Here is a 21,795-nt window from a genome sequence, read left to right on the forward strand (position 1 = left end):
AGCGTGAAGTTTGAAATCTTGGTAGCTGCATTAGGTACCTCTACCTAACTTAGGTACCTAAGGTGTACCTATTGTACTTACTAAGGACCGAGCCCCTGTCAGGCTTTCCTTAGAGTAATGGCCTCGCTACGGCAAGCATCGCGCTACTGAAGATGTCCAAAATGCGCCCCACCTAACGCAGATAAGTGAACAATATATGTATTTTGTTGATAAGAGATTGATTACACTCATATACATTAATCAGCCTGACCTGGAGGAAAGAAATAGTATCGTCTGTTAGAAAAAAAAAGCCGTAAGTTACTTCTAAGATCATTTTCTAGTAACTACGTGAATTTGTGTTAATTTGAATTCCACGTCTTATGTCAAGATTGAGCTTTCACAAATTTTTAGTCAAGATTATTTATCGCGAACGGTGCTGGCGTCGTGTGATGATTAAATTTAACGTCGCCTCGATTAAGCTCCATGTTGAAGAGGGAACTAGGGCCGGGTGGCCGGTTCCGAAATAAGTGGGTCGCTCGGCAAACAGTCCGTATCATCCTCCGTAGTTGTAATGCTCTTGCCGTTCTAATGGCTTCTTTTCAACTTCAACAAGGTAATGATGCTATTTACGTAAACTTTGATGCTGCATCCTTAAAAGGGGTGTTGCGTTTTAATTCAGGAGACGGGTAGTAATTAAGCTAGCGTATTAAGTTTCAAGGGCGTAGAAATAATATCTATTTGGAATCATTTTGGATTGTGTCGATGGTTCTTATGCGTCGCTGGCTTGGGCTACCTTACCAGCCAGTCAGAACTTCTTTCATTCCCAATCTTCTCGTAACATACGACCAATACCTATATCATATGGTTTTGCTACCTTAGGTAAGCCTAGCCTAGAGCTGACTATATGTAATCTGCCAAGAATATGCCACGTCCGAGATTTGGTCTTGATGAAGCGACACGATGGTGGATGGGAAACAGTTACCGCTCCGAGGAAGACGGACCAAGTAGCCAGTCAGGGTGGCCTATCGATGCATACGTGTGTTCTTGATGCAATCCTTTGGTTTAATACATTCAAGTGGTCCGTAATCCGACCAAGCCTCCAACTCAGTGACAGTGGGTTTGGATTTAAATCGTTGTCAAGTTTTTTCCTGTGATATATTATTGGTAACTATAATCGGGCTACTCAACGATCACGCTGCCAAGTCTGCAATCCTTCAAATGTAAGCTGCAGATCGTTTTGCGACATTACCCATTGGCCATTGCATACTATCTATACGCCCATGGTAAATGCAAGCTATATGAGAAGCATGACAGCAGCAGAGGACCAACTAAATTCAATATCACTAAAATTACATGTCACAAGCCTTTAAAATTCAAGTCTTAGTGTCAGCTCAATCAAATATTACCCTTGGAGCAAAGTGAGCTTTCAGAATGTCTGGCTAACTTTGAGAATTTTACTCACTTTTTTCTTTTCTGTCACCATGAAAGATCTTTAAACTGTTACGCTCATGTGCTCATGTTTGGTGGTTTGATACTTTCTTTATTTGTTCTAAGTAAACATCCATACCTAAGATAATCATGAAAAGGGACTCAATAGACCATTGTATACAAAACCGGTGAAAACAAATAGAAATCTAGTCTATCCTTTCTAGACTTTGCGTGATTTTTTTCTTCTTCTTTTCGTAGTGTAGAATGAGTAAGATAAGAAATCTACTCAATCTTAATTCCTTGGTTGGCAACAACCAGTTGAGAGAATCCCTTGATGGTGAGCGACGGTCCCAACAGTTGCTGGAAGGCAATGTCAAGGCCGAGCTCCTTGAAGATCCAGTTCCTCAGCTCCGCACCAATCATACTGTCGATTCCGAAGCTGGCAACGGATCGGCCTTCTCCTTCAAAGTCCTCCAAGTCAAGCATGAGGACACGCGAAAGCTTCGCGATGAAATGTTCCTCGACGGCAGCAACAGCCTCTTCGGGGGTTGCCGCGTTCTTAACCCTAGCCAGGATAGAGTCGGCTCCTCCGCCGCTGTCACCCTTGCTTCCGGATTCCATCGCGTGCAGTAAAGTCGAGAATCGGGGGTCGACAGCCCAGAAGACGTCCACGTCGCCCTCAGCTTCGGCCTTGGCCTTTGCGAGAAGCGAGGGGTCGAGTCCAACGACTACGTGGTCGAAATCAACGGACTCGGGGTTACCCTGCTCGACGATGGCAACTTCGAAGGAGTCGAGGAGACCATCCTCGTCAATACCGTACATGCCCTTGCGCTTGAGAGAGTCCTCAAGGGCAGCGTTCTCAGCAACGACACCGACACCGAGGACCATAGGTAAGACGATGGCCGCGGCGCGTTTGCCTTGGGAGCGTCGGAGGCGGGCAAGAGTATCCATGTAGGCGTTACCGGCAGCATAATTGCTCTGGCCTGGAGTACCCAGAGTACCAGATACTGAGCTGGTCATGATGAAGAAGTCCAGGTCCAGGTCTTTGGTGACCTCGTGCAAGTTGGCGCTTCCAAGAACCTTGGGCTTAACAGATGTTACCCAGCTGTCGTAGGTTAAGTTGTGGAACATTCCATCCTAGATAAATGCGTATTAGTGACAAGTCCTTACTTATTGTTGGTGATCGAATGTGACTTACTCGTAAGACCATGGCAGCGTTGATAACTCCGCGAATAGGGCGGTCGGCGGGGGTAGAGCTGACTGCCTTCTCTACATCTTCCTTGATACTGGCGTCGCCCCTGAATACCTGTACATTGGCTCCGGCGGCACGGAGGCTGTCTACGAGAGTAGCGGCCTGGCGAGAGTCCGTGCCTGATCGAGACAGGAATGCAAAGTTCTGAGCACCCCTCTTCAACATCCACGAAGTGAGACTGCGACCTAGACCACCGAGACATCCGACCAGGAGGTACGTAGCATCTGCTCGAAGGTGAGCGTGAGGGCGAGATGGCACAAGCTTCAATGTGCCGCTTGAACGCTCATTGAGGATGACGATCTTGGAGCTCTGAAGGTCATCGGAGAACTCCGAGATGCTCTGGTTAAGCTCGGTGATGTTCTTGACGGTAACGGGCAGGGTGGAGATGGATCCTTGTCGGAGGAATTTAACAACTTGGTCCAGTAGTCCGGACAATAGGCTTGGCTTCTTGAAAAGGTTAATGGTGTCGAATGCGAAGTAGCTTGCACCACGGGTGGCGGGAACGATGTCGAGTACATTAGAGAAGGCAGCCTCGGCGCTGGTACGGTTCACAAATCGGGAGAATGCGGGGATGTGTCTCCAAGCTTCCTGGTTGACCGTCGCATCAACAGAGTCAGATGAGAATACGACGTCGGGCTTGTTCTGCTCCAGCCATGTGGTAGACCATTCGACAACCTGGGTAGAAGGAAGACCAAGCTTCTTGGCAACGAATTCGGCTTCAGCAGAGTTGCGTACAGCTACATAAGGTGTAGCGCCAAGAGCCTTGGAAACCTGAACAACCGGTGCAGTGATGAGTCCGGATCCGGGGAGGACGAGGACCGACTCTCCCTTTTCTACATGGGCTAAGTTTCGGAGGCCGTACAAGGCGGCTCCAAAGGACATGGGCAGGCTGGCGAAAGTGCTGAATGATTCGTCGGAGGTCAGCTTCTGAGCTAAGCTGTGGTTGACGCGCTGGAAGGTGGCGAATTCATTCGAGGTGAAGCTGACTACGCGGTCATTGACAGCAAAGTCCTTGATATCGGAGCCGACTCTGGTAATAACACCAGCAATCTCGTGGCTGATCTCGCTAGTAGTCTCTGTTCCCTGAATAACAGCAACGTCTTCCTTGTTCAACCCGGTCGCTACGACTTGGATTTCGATCTCATCGTTGCCAAGAGAAGCCTCCTCTTCGGACTCGAATATGACTTCACCGCTGTGTACCTTTCCTACAATTCTCGCGGCAGGGTCAAATGGCGCATCCAAGAGATCGTTCTCATCGTGCGCGTGAGTCTCGTTAAGACGCCCGTCTGGAATGAGACGGTTGATGTTGACCTTTCCTTCAGAGACGTAGTATTCCGTCTCTAGGGCTTCACCGTTAATCTGTTTGGTGGCAAGGGAGGTAGTTAAGCTGACAAACTCGGTCAGGGGTACCTCGCCCTCGAAGTCTACTAGGGAGGCGTTCAACTTGATCTGCTCAGAGCGAAGAGAGCGGAGAAGACCGCTGGCCATGGCATAGTGAGGATTCTCACCCTTCAAAATACCGCCGCGAGTAACCCACAAGACCTTAGTAGCTTCAGCAAGAATTGCCTGCAAGTCGCTGAACTCCTTCTCGGTGATTGTGGCCAGGAATGGTCCTTCAAGATCGGCAAGAATGATGATAGTAGCGTCGGGCGAAGTCGGAGCACCAAGCTGGAGAGATTCGACCACATTACCCTTGCTTTCGAGGCTCTTAGCCAACTCTGAAAAGGCGGATGAGATGCTGTTGCGGTAGATGAGCTGCACCTTGTTGGACGTGGAAGGCTTAGTCTCCTCAGCGGTCGCCTCGTCGGAGCTGGCAGCGGGTACAACCACGGCACCGTTTGCAAGGGTGACCTTTACTCCAGAGAATCCGGCGTTCTTCAAGGTGGCTTCACTGAGAGGGGTTGCCGACTTGATAACAGCCTCGCCTCCATCAGCTAACAGCTCGCGAATCTTGGTTAGGGCATCAGCGGAGGCGACGTTGGCAACGACAAGGTTGAAGGAACCTGCGGCAGCGGACTCAAGTTTCTGGAATTTAATGTTCTTGGAGCCTGCTAGCTCGGGCGGCACAGTGTATTCTTCTTCGGGCACGTCGTAGGTAATAGTAACATCCAGATCAGGGAGCGTCTTGGAGAGCGACTCAGCTTCGGCAGAGTCCAGCGAAAGAACCTTAAGACCGGGCTTCTTGAATTCAGCGAGATCAACGAAGTCGGCAACGCTGATCTTCTGAGATCCGCTTAGGAAGCCAACATCTGGCTTGGACAATGTACGTCCGTATGGCTTAGGCTTGGCGGGTTCCTCCGCAAGTTGGGGCCGTGCGGCTTCGTAGCCGATACATTGCATGTTGTTAATTTCTACCAGGACCTGACCGTCGTTGGTTACCAACTGGTTGTTGGCCTTGACTGATCGAGGACCACGAGTGTCAACCCAGGTAAACGCCTTACCCTTGCCATCAGCTAGCTGGGCTTCAGTTGGCTTCCAGATGGCGATCTCTTCTGCCTGAACCGGGACAACACCGAATTTGATAGCGCTGGTGCTTCCACCCCAGAAAGCAACGATGAAAAGTTGGAGGCACAAGTCGATCGAAGCCGGGTGGAGAACGTATCGAGACTCGCCGACCATAGTGTCAACCTTGTTTCTGAAAGCAACCGAAGCTTGAGTGGCGTACGACTTGGCGTCAAAGCTGATGCTCTCCGTCTCCTGGAAAGCTGGGCCGTAGTCGAATCCAACCGCCCTAAGGGCCCGGTTCCAGGACTTACCTGTCGCCGACTGGGGCAAGTTGGGAACCGGCCAAGGCTTAGCCCTCGAGTCACGCGCATTAATCGCGATCCTTCCGCGCATGTGGTTCTTCTGGAAATTGGAGTCCGTAACCGAGCACACGTTGAAATCCCACCACTTCTTCTGGTTCTCGCCGCTATGGGCCGATAGGCGCATGTTCAGGAAGACCTCAACACCGTTGTCATCATCAGGAGTTACAAGGGCCTGCTGGATCAAGACATCTCGGAACACGTAACCCTCGATTTCAGAGGGAGTTTCCGACTGCTCGTCGAGCTGTGTGATGGCTTCCATAGCCATCGCGAGATAACCAGCAGCTGGGAACACTGCTTCGCCACCTAGGCTGTGGTCCTGGAGCCAGGGGACATCCTTAATTCGGAGAATGTTTCTCCAGGTCGGCTCAGCGGGGGAGTTACCGATAACCAACTCACCAAGTACATCGTGTCGCATGTATTTCTGACCACGGTGCTCTCGGCTCTCACGCGACTGAGCAATGAACTTCTTGGATTTGTCCCACTGGTAAGGAGGTAGGTCTACAATGTAGTCTCCACTGCGGGCGCGAATCTTTCCGCTTGGGCTCATCTCCTCGACCGAAGTGGCTCTCGCTAGGTCAATGGAGTAGTCTGCCAAGAAGAGCTCACCAGCTAGCTTCAGAATGGAGGTGGCGCAGTCTTGGCCACGGATCAAGGTAGGTAGATACTGGAATTTCTCAAGCTTGAGCTCAGCCTTGATCTGCTTGATCGGGCCAGAGAGAGCGGAGTGAGGTCCAACTTCAATCAGAGTGATGTCAGAGAACTCAGGGGTAGAACCGATAGTTTGGACGGCCTGGTTGAAAAGAACGGGGTTGAGCAGGTTGGCACTCCAGTAGGTCTCGTCCAGAATAGAGTCCTCGGGAAGGACCTTGTTTGTCACGGACGAAACCATTGTTGCCTTCTCGAGAACCGGGCGGTTCTTGGCACGGAGGTCGATCCCAGATCCCCTCACGAGTGCCTCATACTTGTCAGCAGCCGGCTTCATGTGGTACGAGTGGTAGGCCTTGCCACCAGTCTTTACCAGCCTGCAGAATACGCCCTTCTCATTGAACGTCTCCTGGAGCTTCTTCAAGGAGTCGGCATTACCACTGAGAGTAACACCGGAAGGTGAGTTGTGGCAACCAATGACAATGTCATCGTAACCAGCGAGGTAGGGTGTAACGTCTTCAGCACCGAGACCGACAGCAGCCATAGCACCGTTGGTGTTGATGTTTCCAACAACCTTTCCACGGTAGTAGGCCAAAACAATAGCTTCAGTAGCAGTGAGGAAACCAGCAGCATAAGCAGCGCCAATCTCACCAGATGAATGACCACAGGTAACGGAGGGCTTGATTCCCCAAAGTCGCAGTAGCTGGACCAGACCGATCTGGACGGCAGTGCAGAGGGGTTGAGAAAACTCGGCCTCGCTAACGCGCGAAGTAGCTTCCGGTTCCAGGAGAACATCTTCAAGGGTCCAGTTAGGAGCGTCACTGAGATCATCGAGAGCCGCGTCGAGTTGCTGGATGGTCTTAAGGAAGGTAGGGTAGTAAGCCATGAGACCAGCACCCATCCTCGCCCACTGAGCACCCTGTCCAGTGAATGCGAATCCGATCTTTCGTTCGCTGCCACTGGGGTTCTTCTTCTCGCCGAACCTCCAGTCCTCTTCAGACTGGAAAGTCTTGTTCAAAGTAGCGAGGTTGGCAACTGCGAATCCTCTGCTAGAGAAGTGAGTGCGGCGGTTGGCCAGAGTGTAGGAGAGATCGATAAGGTCGTAGTTGGCGACCACCTTTCCGTGAGCCGCAATGTTCCTCTTCAATGACGCCTTGTCGTGAGCAGAGTAAACTAGTAGATGAGGCCTGTTCTTATTGAATCGGCCTCTGGTGGACCTTCTCTTGTTCTTTTGCTCCTCAGAGTTAAACTTGTAAGTCTGCGGTTGCGTGAGGAGAGACTTGGCGCTCTCAACAATGATGTGGGCGTTCGTGCCACCGTATCCGAAAGAGTTGACACTGACTCGCTGAACTGGAAGCTCCTTGGGGAATGGCATCGGGTCTGTCACAACCGCGACTTGCTTACCCTTCCAGTCAATCTTAGGGTTGAGGTCTGTTACGCCTCGTGTTGGGGGAACGATTCCTCGTTCCACAGCCAGGATGGCCTTGATGACGGCAGATAGCCCGCTAGCTGCCTCACTGTGGCCGATGTTAGTCTTAACAGCACCAATTTTTAGAGGACCATCGGCGGGGGTGCGGTTGTAGTTCATAGCATCGGCGAGAGCGTTGACTTCGATCGGGTCACCAACGGCGGTACCGGTGCCGTGGCACTCGAAGTAACCGGTAAGCCGAGGGTCCAAGTCACCGCATCGCTTGTAGGCGTGCGTGATAACTGCCCTCTGGCCGCCGTAGCCGGCATACGTGATACCGACACCTTCAACTCGGCCGTTGCTGTTGGTCGCACTGGACCTGATAACACCTCGGATCGCGTCACCATCCTTAATAGCGTCCGAAAGTCGCTTCAGGAACACAGCGCCGATAGCCTCGGCGCGGCCATAGCCGTTTGCATAACTGTTAAAGGTATGGCAGGTAGAAGTAGGAGATAGCACACCGAGTTTAGCAGTGTTCATGTGCTGGTCAACCGTGAGAACCAAGTTGCTACCACCGACGATCGCGGCTCCGCATTCCTTGCTGCGAAGCGCATTGCACGCGTTGTGAATTGCGTACACGGATGATGAGCAAGCAGTGTTGACAACGATACTCGGACCCCTGAGGTTGAAGACGTGGCTGATTCGGTTGCTGAGAATGCCAGGGTCTACACCTGTTGCCGAAAGGCTGTGACGGAAAGAGTGCTCCTTAAACTGCATCTGCTGGTAGTCTGCCGTGAACGTTGCCATGAAACAAGCCGTGTTGGTGCCAGCCAACTTATCCAGGGGAATACCAGAAGACTCGATCGTCTCGTAGACGACCTCTAGACACTTCCGTTGTTGGGGGTCCATCCACATAGCTTCTACGGGGGTGATTCCGAAAAAGCTAGGGTCGAACTCCAAAAGCGATTCATTGAGAAAGTAACCTCCAAGAGCGCTGAAGCTTCCGGGACGGTCATTGTTCTCGTGGTAGTGCGCGCCAATGTTGAATCGCGTAGGCGGAACTGAGGGGGTCTGTCCTGTTTCCTTGTTCATCATCATTTTCCAAAACTCCGCTGGTGATCCGACGTCTCCAGGCAGACGGCAACCTGTATCCTATGTTAGTAGACTACCCCCTAGTGTTACCTCATACCAAGATAGAGAGAAGGGGGACATACCCATTCCGATCACAGCAATGGGCTCCAACTGCTGGCTTAGAGGCGCCTCAGATGATCCTTCAAAGAATCCAGCACCTGCATATGCCTCGTCGTCGACTATGCCTTGCGCATTAGAGGTCGGGGCGTTGTAGCCGAGCTCAAACTCGAGCTCGACATCCGACGCGCTCGACGAGGAACTTTCTTTGAAGTGAGGCATGTTGACGGTTTGACTGTGGATTTCGTCTTGGGATCAAGGAGCAGTGAATCAGAAGACTTGCTTGCTTAACTCACTGTGAGCACAATGATACGAGAAATCAAAAACAAGACCAGATGGTGTTGAGACTTCTGTATTTAAATACTCCCTCGACCATCTGCTCGGCCGCCCTGCCCGGTTTCTCCGCCGCGATGCCGGACAGGGTTGAGGCGTCTATCCATCCAAGGCCAGCAGGAGAGGGCGTAACGGGCGTCTTACTGCAGATTGGCGATGAAACAGTGACCTACAACATTGCCCAGATGCCGTCAAGAAACGGAACCTCCACATCATAATCCACCAGTGTACAGCTACCTAAACCTACTTTCAATTCATTTTATTACACGGGATCCATGTACAACTACCTACTTACCACCTATCGTCATATCCATCATCGTATCCCTCATTATTACATAACCGCCGTATCAATCAAACATGTACAAAACCAGCATTTACATGAACGAGTAGCATAAGAGCCCGAACTTTAACTTGCCCTATGCGGCCAAAGCTATGGAAGTGCATATGTAGATGTAATTAATGAATTATCTTTTCAAGGATAATGTACCTAATAAAACCGTTTAAAGTGTTGCGCACCGACGAACTTCCTAATTCGGGCGAGCTGGCTTGATAGGTACAATATCCCGAACGAGTTCCGGCACCCCCTGTGGTGGATGGGTGTGGTGGACTTCGGACCTTGGATGCTGTATAATTCTATGAGTGGCAAAGCTCCGTTGGCACCGCACGGCCGACGGGGGCGGAAGATCAGATCTGCTTATGGTAGACAACCTCGATAAGGCAGAATCCAAAACGCGGGCCAGATCAGATCCACTCATCGTGAAGATCATATCAAGCTACTGCCGCTGGACATAGCCCTGTAAATCTATCAGGTTGCTACCTGTTATTCAGATTATCAATAACCGTGTAGTATTGGCGATACTAAACCAGCATTAATTGGGTTTTACTTTACTGCGACACAGCTATTACTCCGTATGTATTTCTATTATGATATGTTTCTCGTAAGTATCTCTTCACTGAGACTAGACCTTTTGATCTATTCAACGCTGGTAGAATCTCGAATAAAGTGTGCCGTGTTGGATCTAGGTACTTCCGTTACCCTAGATACCTGTCTAACGCATATTCCTATCAGAATAGATTATGACGGCGGGGCTGCAGTGACTTGCATATGAATAGAAGCAAGTTCCAGCCTCTGACGATGTTACAATACCTAGGAGTTCGATGAGATCTCCGGTCCCGCAGGCGGAAGGAATGTCACTAGTGACAGCCAAGGGTCATACTTGTGCATATTAGACCCTTATCCAGGGACGCAGAAGAACCGATTGGCCTTATTCTTAGAGACGACGCTGTCCAGGGCTTTGTATTTACATATAGGCGCAGAAACACAGGGTCCTCAGACAGCATATGCATGACAGAATGGCGTGACTTTTCGGCAGAAAGGATAAGGTACCTTAGAGGTAGGCATCCTCTAACTCCGGCACGTGATAAGCAATAAGCTATAAGCGATGAGTGAGATGAAGGTTGATTTAAGCATGAGTCTTTCAATGTCTCGTTGTGGGGCTTCTTTCTATTACGCCTAGTTAACCTTAGGTACCTAGTTGCAAGAATTATGAGCTCTAATATCTATCTCCTTATGTACCTAAGGTAGTAAGTTTGAGTTGAGGAAGTTTCGGAATATCAACTGAAGCTTTGTCTTCCTCCTCAGGAGGTTAGGTTTAGGTACCCATGTGTCAGGTAAGTTAAGATGTTGATTCCTAAGTCGCACTGTTAGGTACAACTTATTCTAAAATTACATCAGATAAACGATAAATGATTCGGTACCTCAAAGAGGGAGTTTATATTTGAGCCGTAGAGTACGCGGCAAGGTTGTCCTATGGCAAGAGTTGAATTAAATCATTACCAGAAAAACTACCTAGAATGGATGTTGTCTCATGTAGATAAGACTGGCCAATCACACATTTCCATCGGTGGTTGACGCCGCACCGCACGCACCTCAGCGTGAAGTAAATCTGGAGAGACCAATGAGAGACAAGATTTGCCCGGTCAACGCGGCCGTTCCCCATACGAACCAACAACAACCCAAGCATAAGAGTAGGAAACCCAATTTTACTTTCAATCTTTCAAATGAATTGAGTGAAGGCAGTTGGAATAAGAATAAGAAAATAAAATAAATAAAACGCCCATTTCTCTTCCTCTTTTCCATCTTTTATTTTTTATTATTTATTGGTGTGTGTGTGTTTGTGTGTTTAACCAACCAACTTCGTTCCAAATTCAGTTCCTTGTGTTAGTATCCACATTTATACCATCTCTAAAACTTGGTCTTATCGACCTTGTAGTTGGGCAATGCATACGCAAACTCTATCCCGCAACTTCTATACTTATCCGGTCTGATTATATATACTTTTCTGCCATCTTAAGCTACTGACCTGCATACCTCTAGCCAGGTAGGTACTTAACCTAGGTTAAATAGTTAGAGGCAGCTATGTGTACACTAACTAGGTTAGATAGCCATTATTGTACCTCAAGAATTTATACCTTAAGCGTGTCTAGTAACAGTCAAATATTATCAACTAGTAAATATTGACGCTGAAACGCCAGTAACTAATGTAGAAACAACTGACGAGATGATGCATGACGGAAAGTAAATATTCATTTTCATAATACACTCCGTATGCTTTTGGCAATTCAGTATATGATATTCCGTTTAGTTAACACGTAACTGAGAATGGTAAGTCGTCTACCTATAATAGATAGATGACGCATCAAAAAATAATAAAATATAAATAACTATCTAGGATACCTATGCTTAGATATCCTGTACCGTTGAGAACCACACATGCATCCGTACCGAACTACTAGGTACCTACATATAGGTAGGAGTCTAAATTTACCCCATGAGGGCTAGTCTTGCTCCGGGACCGGGAATCTCCACGAAAAGATCTTGCAGCCATGGGCGGTTCGGTTCTAGATGAGCCCAAAGTTCTTCGTCTAGCAGTATGACGCCTTCCATAAGTATAATGTCGAATCAAGTCGAAGTATTTGATATTTCACTTGTTGTTAGATAGAGGGAGGGATCCATAGGTGCATAATCCGTGATCCTCACTCTATTTCTTAAACTTTCACTACCTCATATTGTCATAATACTAAAGCAGTGACAACCTAAGACGTGCATCCCGCTCTAGATAAGGCTGGATCCCGTATTTGATCGTCGCTAGGTTCATTCAGACATATCAAAATATGTCAAACCACCAAGATTGTAGATACGCGCGAGCGGATTCGCGCCCGAGAAATTTCGGCAAATTAATCCACTGTTACAATTTGAATTGCGCCATCCAGGAATTCAGGAGAAATCTGCTATGCAACAGAAAAAGATATACATTGCCGATATCTACCTAAAGTAGTAGTTCTTGCTACGGCGGACTTTAAACTGTTATCGCCGCTGTCTCGAACCTTGTCTCGAACCTCGTCTATTTATCCGCGATTTCGGACGCAGAAGTACCTCCTATTAAAGAACATCTAGATACGAGCATCTAATTTTTTATCATACAAGCTTTATTGGCTTAACTCAATACTTGGTAGCAAAAGCACGTCCCAGTGCCACTGATTGGAAGCGATGAGGTGAAGTGTTTCCAACTCTAAGGTAACTTTAAGTTCTAAATATCATGCGTTTATTTGCTTGAAAAAGGCTAGAACTGGATGGATATAGTGCGTTTGCTTCATTGGCTGGTTTTCCGGCTTGCCCCTTTTCGCAGCTGCATGAACAGCCAAAAGTTGTCAGACAACCAGCAAATCCAACATCCTTCTACATCTTGATCGACATTTACGAGTCTTGCATCATAATTCCGTTGGATATCTACCTCTATTTTTCATTTTAGACTTTTCGAGTTATTACTATTTCCTGTCGGAATAAACCCAAATTTTCACATGTCACCTTAGCATAAGAGCTTGGTCGTCTTCTGAATTCATCGTTACGAAAGAATATATCCTATCGCTGCTTGGCAAAACAGACTCGCCTGCGGGAGAGCGACACCATGCAGATCTTCGCAAACATAAACTTGTATGGCGCTCTGCTTTCTGCAAGCGGATTCCCATTATGTTATAGCAAACTTGTTGATTAGTTCCTTGTACGCATGGATAGGTCCTAGTCACTTTGGCCAGCGAGTCGTTTTCGATAAACATTAACTTCCAAAACTACCCAAGTTATCATGCTCCTGCTCTATTCCTATACCATCTGGATTCTTTTTCTTTTTCTTTTCTAGAAGGAAAAAAAACCTCTTACCCTCTTGCATGTTCAATTTTTCAGAGTTCATATCGGAACTCCCTATTCTGCAGATCCGTCAGGTCTAAGAACTCATGATTTTCTTCCGGTCTATGGTTTTCCCCCAACGCCGCCTTTTCTTGGTCTCGCTGCTTATTCCGTCTTTTTAATACCCACCGCATAACGACAAGGTCCAAGGTAATAAGGGTATAAATGATACAGATCGAGATCTTAGCTGGGAGGTAACGTGGTCCATCCCGAGCCGGAAAAGTCTGTGGGGAGATAATGTTGCCAACAGTGTAAGCGATTGTCCCTATGCAAGCAACTGTGATTTTCTTCGTTGAACCTGCCACGTTAGAGCTCTGAAGCCCGAGAATCGTAGTCCAACCGATTGGTATACCACCGCTCGTATAGTAGCCGATTAGAGCTGGTACCCGCTCCGTTGTGGCCATCAGAATCGCACCAACTATGGCCGGGATGTGGCCAGCAACGCAGAAGTACAGCCGCTGTCTCGTTTTCATCGCGCCGTACGTAAGGCCAATTAAAGCCACTATCTCCCAAGCACCAAGTGGAGTTACTAATAGCAATGACTGCTCATTAGAGTATCCCATACCCTTTACTAAAATATTTCCGAAAGATGTTGCGATAGAGTTGGGAATATTTGCTGCAAAAACCCAGAATGCGTATAGCCAAGTCATCGTGTCAGTCAAAGCCTCTTTAACCTGGCTCCATTTGAAAGTTTGCGACCCGATTCCCTGTTCATTATGTCTGATGCGTTCGAGGTGGAGCCCCTTTTGATCTTTGTCGAGAAACCCAGCGACGGCAGGGGAGTCTGGCATAACGAACCAAAATGCGATACCCATAACTGTGGTGAAGAGGCCCAGGAATAAGAATATGACCTGCCAGCCCTTTAAGGCTGCATTTGGATCTTTGCCTACGTGTATAGCCACGCCATACGCGAAAAAGCCTCCAAACATCTGCGCTACTCCGCACATCGAGAACCATATACCCACACGAAAGGCCTGCTCCTCCTTCGTGTACCATTGGGAAGTGAATAGTACCCACGCAGGCACCACAGCTGCCTCCAGGACTCCCAGGAAGAAACGGCATACCAAGAGCCCGGCGTAGCTCTTACATGCTGCGAGACAAGCTAGAGTAGCGCCCCAAAGAGTAACATTGATTGATGTGTACTTGGCGAGAGGGAACATTTGTATTAACCGAATTGTCGGAAACTCAAAGGCAAGCTGACCGAAGAAAAAGATAGAGGCCACCCAATTGAACTGATTGCCATGGAGTCCAATAGATTCGGTTATACCGGTAACGCTAGCATAAGAGATGGCAGTCTTATCAATGTACTGGAGAAAGTCTGATGCACGTCGTTAGTAGGAGATATATGGTGCCTAAAGCTTCACCTATTTCCTTATACAGCTCCTCGTGTAAAAAAGGGAGGGGATGCTGCGGTTATATCTACGTACAGATTATACAAATTAGGGGCATGACATGCCAGTCGATACGGCGGACAAGTCTTCGATGGACTTCAGGATCAACGACTTGATGCAAGCCTCCAGTCTCTTTTAGAAGTTCTAGAGCTGCATCTGCACCGGAATCTTTGATCTGTCGTGCGTCGACCGAAGCAGGCTTCTTCGCATGCTCCTCCGAGCTTGACTTAGCTTGAGCTGGATCCTCGGCTACTTCCCGTTCAATCATCTCGATCATAAGCACGACGAAACTTCCTATCAAGTGAAGATTAGGTGTGCAAAATGGAATAGGAATATGTTTTTGGTATATACTAGAAGGGAGTTATTCCTATTCATACGTTGTTTTAGTTATCTGAATACTAGATAAAAGAGAGTTCTTTGAAAACGCGATTGAATCAAAAACGCGAAATGACTTCATAGCAAGGTTGAAATATCTCGTTGTGCAATGAAATAGCTGAGCACGTCTGAGCACGTCATTCGCGTGCTGATGATGCCACAAGGCTGACAAGGATTCTAAGCAGCCGATTGGCACAGCTCGGTGAGCTAGAAAAGCTAGAAAAAACTATTAAGAATCTGGGCATCGAAGTGGTTACCTTTTACATGTTATATTGCAGTATCTCCATATACCAATACGCATTAGTATGGGCTCGGCAAGAATGAGACAATGTTCAAATAACAAGCTCCATCTGAGAACAATTTATAATAGCCTAATGATATTAGAAATAGTATTCGGGTGAAATCATTATCGCCTTCGATGTTAAAGGACTGATATTCCTTAAATCCTTCTACCAACCAAATATCATTAGACCAACCAATATTCACATTATATCTTGTAGCTAATCGTCAGACTACAGAGAAATAATACCAAGTTAGTAACCTCTTCAGACTCTTGAGACGACCACATGATTTACGAGCAAAGAAAGCTATAAACGCCTCACTATAAGAAGCCTCCAGCACATAAGCGCTTGAATCAGATATGTATCAACTAATTCACTATTAATCTCGACTGCTTAATAACATACATACCTGTTTACTACTGTAACTGCTATTATAAACAGATGTATATTATTAAGGAATTATTTACAATGACATGCCCTTGACCTTTCGGTACCTCTATACATACATGATACGGCTCGTACTTAAGTTAAAAAGTCAGTATAAATTTTGCATGCCTTAAGTCTATTCTATACACAAGTTCTTAAAACTTACCTACCTACCTTAGGTACCCAGGTAATTACGTGTAGAATTCCTTTTTCTTTCGAAGGAAAGGAAAAAGAAAATCTGCTCAAGTCTTGCTTGGTTTATACAGATAGTATTAGCAGTCAGTGCCAAGTTAGTCGCTATGCTCTACTTGATTTTACTGTAAATAACCTTTCCTCCTTTCATAGCCAGTGCTGCTTTCATCCATAGAATTTTAACCTATGCTATAAACTAAGTGTAACGTGGGAGTTAGGTCCAAAAGTTTAACCAAGCATGATAGGTAGTTAAGTACTCTATACCAAAAAGGAAAAAAAATAGATCATAAGTCGTAGGTAACGTTCTGATATTTCACAAGGTTTTAGTCGTCGTAGTCACTCATCTCTAATCTACCCTAGGTTAAATACTCACCTAGGAGGTACTTAAAGGATCCAAGCCATTGATATAAATCTGAGATACCATACTTAATATATTAGATACCTTCTTAGCACAACTACAGGTAGCTAACCTTAGATAGCTAGACTTCTATTGGAGGCTACATGATGTATAGAATCGAGTATACTGTATTCTAACGGTGCGATATCCTCTAATGCGCGATGGCCGATCGAAATCCCTCAAAGCCAAATTCTTAGTAGTTCTGGTTCACACTCTTGCGTGCTGCTCCACTACGAGTGGCTCACCGATGTCCGAAGAACGCATGCACTATTTCAAAAAGGTTGTTGACAGAATAAATCACTTGAACATGATTCCCCTGGTCTAGAGGGGCGAAACGACTGCTGCGCCTCAAACGCCTCGAGCACAAGTTGGCCGAAGTCCATCTTGATTTCGCTCCGGGGCTGTAAAGTACGACGATCACACTTAAGATACCGCTGACAAGCGAGGATTAAAGGGACAAATATTGAAGGAACGAAGTGTAGCATATAAGATGCAAGTTTCCTACAAGGTAGGTGTCGAGCAATAGACATTATTAGAGGCCTGCTGGTAAATTTCGTGATCGAGGCTGTGTCTGGGCCTTCATGCCGCGTTATTTACCTTACAATAAGGCGATAGCTACCTACCTAACAGTTAAGAATTGAAGAAAAAATAAGAACAAAAAAAAAAAAGAAAAGAAAAAGGAAAGAAAAGTAGCATAGAACTTTACCTAAAGTTCTATACTAAGAAGGTACCTAAGTTACTCACTAATAGGCGACAAGGAGGCATTATGCCCCCTTCCTGAATCTTGAAAATACTCCCCCTATTTAAAAAGCAGCCTAAGGTAAATCATGGTATCAGGTAGGTATGATTTATCATGTTTACCTTAGGTACATTTCATAGCAAGGTAAGTCTAAATAAGCATTGACAGGGTTCCCTTACATGACCTTAGATATGACCTCAAAGTAGGCTAGAAAGATTGAGCCTTCAAGATAGTGGCCAAAGAAACCCTTATTGTACCTAAGCACGTCCCGACTGGACGGACTAATACTAATTTGCGTGAAGCGCTTCATACTTGACGAGCTACCCTTTGATTTGGACGTAGAGCTAAGTGGCGGTCTCATAGTCGAAAACGGTACTGTCCGTATTTGCGAACTCGGATGTGCGATGACAGTATCCTTATCCAATCCATGGCTAGGAGGTACCTAAGCCTTATACGATAGGTGAAGTTACAGCATATGTTATAGTTGGATGCATTCTAAAATCGGATGATGATTACTTCGTTGCTTGCGATTTCATATACGATTATACGATGAGATGCTGTTTGCGCAGTGCGCCATCTTTATCATGTACCTAGACTGTATGCTGCATTAGAAGTCTCCTCAAATCAATAGCTTCTCATTTAACTTATTCAATTTTTGAAAGCAGCTACTGATACTCTCACGATGTGTAGTAGATTACTTTACATGTTCTCTAAGCGTAACTACGATTTTGAGTCTTCTCTCCGCTCTACCCAATCGGCAGACCTCATAGCCGAACTCATCTTCGTCAGCTCCGCTGCCGGTGCTGTCGGCTCCATGGTCAGGCCGTTAGCCAAGCGCGAGGTTTTAGTAGCAATCGGGTCCACAAGTCCTAATGAGAACGCCAGGCGTTATGTTATTATCAAGGGGTCGCGGAATAACTTTGCGGTGTAGCCGTGGGGTATAACAGGCTAACCCTAGCAGAATTCGTTTTAGATGACGAGGACTTCGGAAGGGCTCTCGTACTTCGCTACATTCCAAACTCGGGCGCGTGCAAAGCAGAATATAGGTTAGGTACCTCCTAATTAATTGACACATTCTAAGAGCAAGGATTTCACTGGCTTAACGGCTCCGACCAACCGATCGATCCTACAACAAAAAAGCTTCTCGAGAGCACAGCCCAACGAGCCACAAAACGTCAGTCAGGCTGCTACCACCGATTATTTCCTGACCCTGCCTCCAACGCGCATACCTACCACGGGACGATTCTGCCTATAATTGATGCCTGATGATATACACACACTAACATAGGTAGGTGTCTATGGGCGGTAGAGGTAGTTAACCTAATGGGATGGAAAACACGCATCACGCGGTTGTCCGAGCTTTAGAAGCAACCTAGACACGTCATCAGTTGTACGACTCGATCTCTGGCTTTCCTTGTTTGTATTAATTCCCTGCCAGTCAAAGCCAAAGCCACTGTCTAATACGTTGCTGTCCCGCTCGCGTAGCGGAGAGAATTGGGGCTTATTATACACGCTAGTGTGAATAGATCGTGCAGTACCTATCGTACCTAAGCAGGTAAGATGCTGGTTTTTCATGATATAGGTACCAGGTACAATACCTTAGGTTAGATCAAGTTAGATGCCTCATCCTTCTGCGATAGGAAGAAAAATCAGCGAGTGACAATTATACAGCTAGCTTACTAGCAAGGTAATTTAACTAAGTTAAACACAAATACGTATTGAACAAGACCAAGACTGAATTTGAAAGGCTTGTAAATTTGAAAGTTTTTGTACAGGCTGCTCGGGTCAATCTGAGGTTTGCCAGCTTGATAGGTAGTTCAGTAGTACGCATACTGCAACTATAACACTGCACATACAACACTTGACTTCACAAAGGTATTTAGGTGGTAGTCATCATGAAAATCATTCCCCATCCTTATCGAACTTGGGTGTAAAATCCAGATTTGTAATTGTCCATCTCAAGGTATATCCCCATAAAGGAAATACGACATGTGCTTAGGAAACTGCAAATAGAGGCTCATCTCAAGTCAAGATCCTTCTTGAGCCCAGAGAACATATAAAGTCTCGGATTCAAAAGGAAACTGTCGACTGCGGTTTTCCTCCCTTAGATCGTACCTAACGCCAAACACCAAAATCCGTCTCTAAAACATTACTGGCTTATATGATGGTATAGCGGAATTGTATCGGTACAACGGCGGAGGTGACTCAGTCTTTTACATCTGTCGTGTAAAACACGTTGACGGACTGGGGTTGCCAAAGATCTCCAGAATAGATTCGTTGACCTGAAGTATAGACAGCCGAAGAGAATTAAATAGTACAAAGAGAATCGAAGTGTTATGATCCCTGTAGTAAAGAGAGGAACCACGAAACGATCGTTATGGTTGAATCTGCATTTTATCCTCACGCGCTTTCGGGAATTGTAGGGTAAACTATAACCATGTTAGCTAGGTACTTGGAGTGCTCATAAGTTAAATAGAAGAGTAAAAACTTACACCATGCGCATGTAGCGATAATGGCGTAGAGGCATATCAAAATAAGACCTTCAAGCCAATGACTCTTCCCGTCACCAATTAAATAGTTGACTAAAAGCACGGAGACGAAGAGAACTATGACCTGGAACGTATCGAAAGCCAGAGTCATATCTTGATTACCCATACCCCAACCGATGATGATGAGGAGTGGAATGAGAAGAAGGGCGACCTGCATAGACGATCCAATAGCCACACCGATAGCAAGATCCATCTTGTCCTTGATGGCGACAGTAACGGCCGTTGCGTGCTCGCAAGCATTACCGACAATCGGAAGGAGAATAAGACCGACAAACTCTTCACTAACGGCGCCAGACGAAGTAATGGCCTCGATACCGCTAACCATGCCCTCAGCACAAAGCGCAATGATAACTGTAGCGCCGATGAGTGTAGCAAATGCGACAGTAAAACTGAGCTGAGGCCCTTCCTCTTCGTCATCATCCACGTGTCCAAGAGGGTTCATCATTATTTCGCTGAGTTTGCCCTCTTCGTCATGTACACCAGCATGAGTAGCTCCGAACCCGGCTCTCGCAATCCCGGAAGCAATGGCGTTCTCCGGAAGACCCTTCTTAAAAATCGGCTTGCTTGCAACCTTCTGGCTCTCTTCGTTAAACAAAGTTACGTGAGTCTTCATCTGGAAGAAAAGATACGAAGCGTATACGATCAATAGGATAATGGCGACACCGTGAGATAGGCTCGGGACGGCGGTAGGGCTTAGTTGGATAGAACCCTCGTAAAAATCGTCGGTATGCGCAAAGACGGTGGGCACAATGAGACTTCCAACAGCTAAGGCTAGCAAACTGGCAGCGGTCTGGGCCACAGTAGTATTGAAGTATTGCTCTCGACGATTAATACCACCGCAGAAGAAACAGAAACCTAGGACGAGAAGCAGGTTGGATAGAATACTGCCAACCAGAGATGTCTGTACAACTTTAATCTGATTCTTTGTAAGAGCAATGATGGCCACGATCAGCTCAACAGCATTTCTTTTTGAAAAGTTAGCATTTATACATTCTTCCAAAACAATACTATACTTACCCAAAAGACGCATTAATCAATCCTCCAAGGACTTCTCCTGTTCGCATGGCTATCTCTTCGGTAGCATTGCTTAGCATCGCAGCAAGAGGGATGATGGCGACGAAGTTGACGCCGAATACCACCCTGCCGTCAAAGCCAATAAAGTATAGAATTATACCTGCAGGCGCGGCCAGGAGAAGGATATTGATCGGGGAACAGAAAAACACACGCTGGATTTGGTTCCAAGCGGTAAATGGCTCAGTAGGTTCGACATGCTTGAAGAAACCACCGGTGCCTCGCTTTTTGGGTTTTTCGTCCTCTTCGAGAGTTCCTGACTTGTTTAGAATACTATCTTGGGCACCACGATGTCGCACACTACTGCCATCCTGATCGTTTCCGAAGGTTGTCGCTTGGGACACAAATGTCTCGCCCTGATCCGCATGGTCAACCGCATGGCTGCCTTCTAGCTCTCTACTATTCCGCGCCGACGGATTGACAGGCGTTAAAAGGCGCCCTGGTGCACTTGTAGACGGACCTAGTTGTGCTGTGTCGCCATCCTCGGCTGGTAATCCTCGCTCTGCTGCATCTATCGTGCTTGATCTCTTTGGCGCTCCATAAGCGATGTGCCTGAATGGATTGAAGCGGGCACTACCACCAGAATCGCGGCGGCTCATACGGTGAGCCTTAGCTTTGATTTTTTGTATATTTACTGCATTCAAATCCATAATGTAAGTATGTTATCAAAGAAATGGTGGGGTAAGCTTGTTAATTGCTATTTTGTTAGGTGGCGACGGGGATTAATTGCGCAAGCACAGTTTAGGAAGAAGACCTAAACAGGTTGGCAAAGCGAAGCTTATGTAGCCAGTGATATCTTCAATGAAGACAACATCAATGCCTTTGTGCTAGCAGGTTGTTGTTTTTGTTGTTGTTTTGGCGGGGAACGTGGCAGGGCAGGCGGTTAAGAATAAATTAGAGACAACTTTTGTAAGCAGTATAAATAGGCAGGTCGAATAAATGCATAGCGTAGAAATGCTGACGGAAGAGTAGAATAGGTTGGTCACCGGATGAATGTTTTGGTGAGAATAATAGGGATATTGAATAGAGTAATAATAGTCCCTAATATCTGTGACTATAGAGTCACAACCTCCCATCTATCAATACTGATA

The 21,795-nt window shown here is 46.7% G+C and overlaps 3 protein-coding genes across 3 annotated transcripts; all 3 read right to left on the minus strand.

Annotated features, from left to right (window-relative positions):
- Window positions 1-1,505: 1,505 nt before the first annotated feature.
- On the minus strand, window positions 1,506-8,929 carry F4812DRAFT_469129 (polyketide synthase; the record flags this gene model as incomplete). Its single annotated transcript, XM_047938848.1, has 3 exons — window positions 1,506-2,544; window positions 2,606-8,664; window positions 8,734-8,929. The coding sequence occupies 3 exons, from the start codon at window positions 8,927-8,929 to the stop codon at window positions 1,690-1,692; spliced, it is 7,110 nt and encodes a 2,369-aa protein (XP_047792884.1). The 3' UTR covers window positions 1,506-1,689.
- Window positions 8,930-13,276: 4,347 nt separating this feature from the next.
- Window positions 13,277-14,942, minus strand: F4812DRAFT_469131 (MFS general substrate transporter; the record flags this gene model as incomplete). The annotated part of the gene is made up of 2 exons (XM_047938849.1): window positions 13,277-14,601; window positions 14,711-14,942. 2 exons carry the CDS (start codon window positions 14,940-14,942, stop codon window positions 13,277-13,279), a joined length of 1,557 nt encoding a protein of 518 aa, XP_047792885.1.
- Window positions 14,943-19,484: 4,542 nt separating this feature from the next.
- F4812DRAFT_456581 (Calcium/proton exchanger) lies at window positions 19,485-21,354 on the minus strand (the record flags this gene model as incomplete). Its single annotated transcript, XM_047937012.1, has 3 exons — window positions 19,485-19,513; window positions 19,577-20,598; window positions 20,651-21,354. 3 exons carry the CDS (start codon window positions 21,352-21,354, stop codon window positions 19,485-19,487), a joined length of 1,755 nt encoding a protein of 584 aa, XP_047792886.1.
- Between the last annotated feature and the right edge of the window lie 441 nt (window positions 21,355-21,795).

Source organism: Daldinia caldariorum (genome assembly GCF_022478825.1).
Source record: "Daldinia caldariorum strain CBS 122874 unplaced genomic scaffold F4812scaffold_3, whole genome shotgun sequence".
In the NCBI taxonomy this organism is placed as follows: Eukaryota; Fungi; Ascomycota; class Sordariomycetes; order Xylariales; family Hypoxylaceae; genus Daldinia; species Daldinia caldariorum.